Raw genomic sequence first — 6,164 nt, 5'->3', positions numbered from 1 at the left:
ACATGCCAAAACATCAAGCATCTTTGACTTTGAATTAAACTCTGAAGAATGACAACTGAAAAGTCTGTGTCACTAGCTAGTACACACACTATGAGGCATAAGCTTAGTTTCAAACTGTCATCTTGATATTTAAAGTAGAAACACATTTCTCATTCAATTTAATAATTAAAAAAACATAGTTTTTAAACATTATAAAAAATACATACCTGTGAACACAATATACATTTGTAAGACTCGACAGGGATTTGTAAAATAAAAATAAAGGCCTGCAACAAAACTATATGTCTCTTCTCCATTCTTTACCTACACAAACACATGCTTCTGCACAAAGGTCCAAAGGCCTTTCACAAGGTGCTGCTTCTTTATCTTATTCTTAGCTTAAAACACTTTTCTCACCCAATTGTTGCACTGCTCAGCTATTTTTCTTCACTGTCAGAAATCAGTGGACAACAACTGAATTCAGGTCTGCAGAAAATAATGACATGACGTCAGTGATGTTGACAGGCACGCCTCCTGCCTTTCTGTGTCTTGAGGACACCACGTATTTCCTGGACTGGATTCTTTACAGAAGCGACGAGGAGGTTTGGGGAGAACAAAAAGTGCATAAAATACAACACACACATGCAGCTAATGTATCTGCTTCCAGAGCCTCTATCTCTCCCTCTATCACACCCGTTACAGGGGCGTAACAGACGTATTGATCCGTCAACGGTACTGTTGTTTGAAGATGTTTTCATGGCAATATAAAACAGAGAATATAAGAGAATAGATAATAGGTTAAAGCAGCTTGTAATACAAAACGTAAACTATTAATGCCAAGATTTCTTTATTTAAACAACATTTCAAAATTAACACTGACTTTATTTTTCTGAAAACATTTTTAATTGGGAACCAACTCATCACATTAAAAACCTTTCAGGAACACTGACATTAACTATTTACAGTGGTGTCGAGAACCATACTTTACACGTAACGGCACCCATAATGTCAGAAACACTGGTTTGGTTTGTTAGAAATATATTTCCTATACAGATCATGAGTTTTGTGTTTTCTAACAACTTTAATTAAATGAAAAAGTGGTAAAATGTTCAGATTGACCATTAGTTTCTGACCGTGGGAACATTAAAACAGTTTCGCCACAGGGCAATCCCATAACCTGACCATAAATAAACTGCTATTTCATTTAATATCAGGAACAGCTGACTTGAAGATTAACCTGAAAGAGAAAACTTCCTTCAATCATGCAGACAAACAAACAGCAGGTGTTTTTAACTTGAACCTCCATCGGACTAAGGTTCAAATCATTGTTAATACTGTTAAACATATAGACGCATAGCAAACCAGTAAATACTTTTGAGTCTGAGAAACATGTACAAATCAAGGCCTAAACAAAGAAACTAGTGCCAGTAGTCTATGCACACGTCGATAATAGCAATACTTCAGTGTCCGCATCATGAGTGCAAAGTTAAGGCGTCAATAAAGTCAAAGCCTCATGAAAAGGGTCGGCCCTGGTCAGATCATTCCTTTGGTAGGAAGTTACCGTTCAGACTTTCTGATTTGATTGTTTGGCCAAGACATCTTTCTTCTGATTTGCTTCCACCAACACATGAGCAGGATCCCAAAGGAAGTTGTATTGAAATCCCCAGTGGCAAATGAAAAGTGTCATACAAAATATCCATATTGCTATGCTGTTTTGTGAAAGAAATCCTAGAGACGTCCCATAGTAGCTGTTAGCGCACATGACAGAAAAAAACGAGTTTTCGTAATTTTTTTATAAAACCACAGGCTGGTAGTCCAGCAATCAGAGGGTCAATGGTTTGATCCCAGAAATGTATGCAAGTCATTTGGAGATAAAAGTGTCTGTTAAATGTTATGTAATGCAAAGTGAATATACACTCACTGCCAAAAAAGAGTTTATTTTGAATGGCCATCCTCAGGTCCGAGCTGTAGAGTGTGTGTGGCTCTGCATGTGGTAGTCCAGAGATGCCCTCTGACTGAAGCTACAGCTGCACTCCAGGCACTGATAAGGTTTATCCCCTGTGTGTTTCCTCATGTGAATCACCAGGTTTCCTTTCTGGGTGAATGATTTGTCACATTCTGGGCATTTGTATGGTCTCTCTCCTGTGTGTATCCTGGTGTGATTGACCAGGTCTGACTTCTGACCGAAGTTCCTCCCACAAAACTGGCAATGGTACTGTTTGTCCTCCGTGTGGATCCTTACATGTCTTATTAAAGTCTTATGCAAGGAGAAACATTTGGCACAACACGGACACTTGTAGGGTTTCTCTGCTGTTCCTTCTTCAAACTGAACTATGAGCTCCGTGGATTTCCCTGAAGGTCCTCTCGGCTGAATATCTCTATTGTTGAGATGTTTGGGCTCATCTTCTCCCTGTTGGCTCTGGTTCACTGAAAGGAGCAACTGACCATCAGTGATGCAGTCTGATACTCCATCAGCCGGCTCAGTTTTGATGTGATTGACTGTTCCTGCAGCCGAGGAGTCTTGTCCCATATCACACAGACTCTGCACTTGGTAGAGACACAGGGGCTGCAGAGACTCCTGATCAAACTCACTCTGATCATAGGGAGAGAAGGTAAGTGGGAAAGTCTTAATGCCAGGTATTTCCTGAGTGCAGTTCAGCTCTCTAATCTCACCAGCAGCTGTCACTGATCTGAGGTGAGTTTCTGCCTCCTCCTTCTCACTGAGACACTCATTTGGTTGTTCCTCAGTGTGTTTCAGGCTGTGGATAAGCAGACTATCCCTCTCGTCAAAACTTTCCTCACACTCTTGGCACTGGTATGGTTTGGGGCCTTGGTGTGTTCTACTGTGAGCGAAGAATTCAGACTTGTGGCAGAAGTTTTGCTCACAGATCTGACACTGGTACAGTGATGAACCGTCGCGTGGATGTTTTTTTAAGTGACGTACCATCGTCTTCTTGGAAGAAAAAGTGCTTATGCAAACTGGACATTTGAATGATTTATTCACAGCGAGGACCTTTAACGGCATGTTCGGGTCACACTCCGTCTTCCAAGAAGACGATGGTACATCATCGTCTGCAATATCCACTTCTATCTCATTATCGTTTTCTCTGGAAGGAGAGCCGCCTGAATGAGTGTTCATGTTTGGAAGGTGTTCAGCTTGCTCTGACGTGGCTTCTACTGCTTCCTCCCAGCACACACTGACGTTCACACTGGCAGCAGGCTGAAGCCGCACATCTGGGACAGACATCTGGAGAGAGTCTGAAGAAAAAAGGAAAGGAAAAAAACAACATTTATTTTACTGCTTTTGACCATTGGTTTTATTTTTAGTTCCTGTTTAGTACTTCTAATATAGACATTTTTATAAAATGTTGACTGGCTCAAAATAAGCAGTTTAACAGCAGGATCTTAAAAGTAATGTGTGTAGTCCATTCAAATAAATATATAATAAACAACTCTATCACAGAAAACTTAACACAAGATTCGTGTTATGATTTCCTTCTGTTAAACCCACCTTCACTCTGTGCCTTGGCGACATCCAGCAGTCTGCGGTGGCTGTCCACCACCCACTTTGAACAGGACATTTCTTTTTCATATTCTACAATTGTCCTCTCTACAATCCTGAAGATCTCCTCTGCAGCTGCAGACAAACGCTCGCTGACCAGTGTTCTCAGCTGCTCCATCTTCACTGCCCTCACCCTGCTGAGGTGATCTCCAAAGTGAGCGTCCGGGTGTGTGTGTGAAGTAGACATAAGGCCTCGAGCCTTCTTGTTGCTTAGTCGCTCCTCCTGAACTCTCTGTGTCCTCCAACCCTACTCTGCTCTGGCCATGTCTGCAAACAGACAGAAAACAGAACATTTATTGAAAACAATTATGATAATTAAGAAGAGATACTCAAATGTATGTGTTTTCATTTCTCAACTTTCTGTGACAGTAACATTTATATATTTTGTTTGGGACAAGCTCTTGGAAGAATTGTTGTGCTCTGGGTAACAGAGATAATCATTTCTTGCTATGTCCTCACATTTGAGATGAATCGAGTTCCTTAAGTACAAAAACTGATACTAGTGGGATTGTGGTTAAAAGTCAAAAATGACCGGTTTTCATTGCATGAATAGAAAATAACGCAGCTCAGTCTTTTATTATAAAAACATATTCAATATTACATTATATATTATAAATATAATGTACAGATAGAGCAGCACCCAAATACACTGATTGGGATTATGTAGAGAGATCTTTAGATAGGTAAATTATTATTGTTATTTTCTGGTTGAATAAAATATGAATTCATAAAATAATGTACCCTTCAATGAGCATTCGATATTTTTGGGAAATCAATTGATTGCTATGTTCTGCATTATACCCATATTACTGTAATTACACCAATATTACACCCATATTGCACTGTAATACTACTGTCATTAGTCCCATAATACACTGTTAATACACCTATATTAAACCCATGTAACACCAATATTACCCCATATGTCACCCAAATTACACTATTATTATACATTGTATACATGGACACAGCCTGTAAAATACATGTATCCCTCAGGATACAGAAACCATGTACAGGTTACGTCATGCTGTAACGGTTATTAGCTATATGTACGTTTAGTGGCAACCAAGGACAAAATAATGCAAAGACTTTTAATAAAGCTGTAGCTACATGTCGGAGTGACAACGTAATATGACCCTGAACAGACACTGAGTAAAACACTGACAGGTACATTAGCTTACCCTGCTGACTGTTTCTGTTAGCTCACTGTCTCATTAGCGCACTTGTTGTAATCGAGGAAGGCTACCTCACTTAGCAGCTAGGTCATACAAGAGCTACTAAGCGGAGAACTACTTACTAGAGAACATGACAGTACACTGATATTTCTAGTTTATTATGGTGCCCCTGGTTTCCCGGGCTTTAAACGCTCCACAGCTAACTAGCCAGCTATATGCTGTGCAACGTCATAATGCTCAAAACACAGCGTTAACTTCGGTTAGCTTCAGTTAGCTTGCAGAGGCTCCAGCTTCTTCTTCTAGGCTTGCCATTGATAGTAGGCGTAGTAACGACATTAGCGCCATCTACTGTTCAACTGAGAGCACACCGCTCTTTAGCAGCAGTTCAAATACTGACCAATCAGTAGGCCAACACTAAACTTCCATTTATGGTATAAAAGATAGTTGTCTACTAAGTTCAATACTCTGGGTTCTCTGGCATGAATGCATTTATTTACAATATACATTTCAATTAATATTATTATTCTAATTAATCTTAAAGCCAACTATTCTTGCATTTGAATTAAAGGTAGGGTAGGTAATTCACTTCAGAATCAAATCAAATCAAGTTTTATTTACATTGTTAAACGATTTTTGGTCGAGCCAAAGTGCTGTACATATAATAAAAATACCCTACAGTAAAGACACTTTACAGCAAATACAACAGCACAGTTTGTGCAGAATATCAGTATGAGAAAAAACGACACCCTCTGTCCTTAGACCCTCACATCGTACAAGGAAAAACGTCCGGAGAAAAACCCACAGTTTAAAGGGAAAAATGGGAGAAACCTCAGGGAAAGCAACAGAGGAGGGATCCCTCTCCCAGGACGGACAGATGTGCACAGGGCCGTATCCAGGATTTCCTAAATACCGAGGTTTTTGGGATTTTCATGATCTAGTTAGGTGCTTTTTAAGTCCTGTGGGGGGTCACAAATTGGATAATATATTGATTTCAAACCATGTCAGTGGCCTGACAATGTCAGCATACATTATTTTTGAAAGTGTAATACATCATAAGAATCAGTTGATTGTTGCTATCAATGATCTGGACATGCAGAAGAGGCTAAAATGATCACAACACATTGTCAACATTCATTTTCCATGTCTCTCTCCTTTCCATAACCTGCAGCCTCTCTTCCACCTTCTTTAGTCTCTCTGTCTTCTTCCTGTTCATTACTCTCTCTGTCCTCTACTCTCTCTCTTTGTTCAATCTCTTCCTCGTTGTTCACTTTTTGCTCCTCCTCACTTGTCGCTCCTGCCAGTGAATTTAAAGCAATTCAGCCATTTAGTTCATTTCACTTGTTTGTTTGCATTCTTTTTTTAATTTAAATCTGTTTTGTTTGATTCTCAAAAGAGAACAAAGATGTAAGCAAATTGTGTTTTATACAATTCTATGTTATTATGACATC

At 39.5% G+C, this 6,164-nt stretch overlaps 1 protein-coding gene across 2 annotated transcripts; it reads right to left on the bottom strand.

Moving 5' to 3' along the window:
• Positions 1 to 804: 804 nt before the first annotated feature.
• Positions 805 to 5,018, bottom strand: LOC117545171 (zinc finger protein OZF-like). 2 transcript variants are annotated; one of them, XM_034214860.1, is made up of 3 exons: positions 4,723 to 5,018; positions 3,491 to 3,808; positions 805 to 3,237 (listed from the first exon to the last, which is right to left on the bottom strand). In XM_034214860.1, the coding sequence occupies exons 2-3, from the start codon at positions 3,726 to 3,728 to the stop codon at positions 1,934 to 1,936; spliced, it is 1,542 nt and encodes a 513-aa protein (XP_034070751.1). In that variant the 5' UTR covers positions 3,729 to 3,808; positions 4,723 to 5,018; the 3' UTR covers positions 805 to 1,933. The 2 variants fall into 2 exon arrangements, with proteins under 2 accessions (XP_034070751.1, XP_034070752.1); XM_034214861.1 differs by having other exon boundaries at positions 4,839 to 5,018.
• Between the last annotated feature and the right edge of the window lie 1,146 nt (positions 5,019 to 6,164).

The sequence above is a fragment of the Gymnodraco acuticeps genome, unplaced genomic scaffold, assembly GCF_902827175.1.
Source record: "Gymnodraco acuticeps unplaced genomic scaffold, fGymAcu1.1, whole genome shotgun sequence".
Classification (NCBI taxonomy): Eukaryota; Metazoa; Chordata; class Actinopteri; order Perciformes; family Bathydraconidae; genus Gymnodraco; species Gymnodraco acuticeps.
Note: the sequence above shows the minus strand (reverse complement) of the source record. Positions and strands in the feature narration are given on the sequence as shown.

Coding starts and splice junctions, on each gene's coding strand:
- LOC117545171 (XM_034214860.1), bottom strand. CDS start 3,728: ATGTCTACTTCACACACACACCCGGACGCTCACTTTGGAGATCACCTC. Junction 3,238..3,490: donor CGCCAAGGCACAGAGTGAAG/GTGGGTTTAACA, acceptor TTTTTTCTTCAG/ACTCTCTCCAGATGTCTGTC.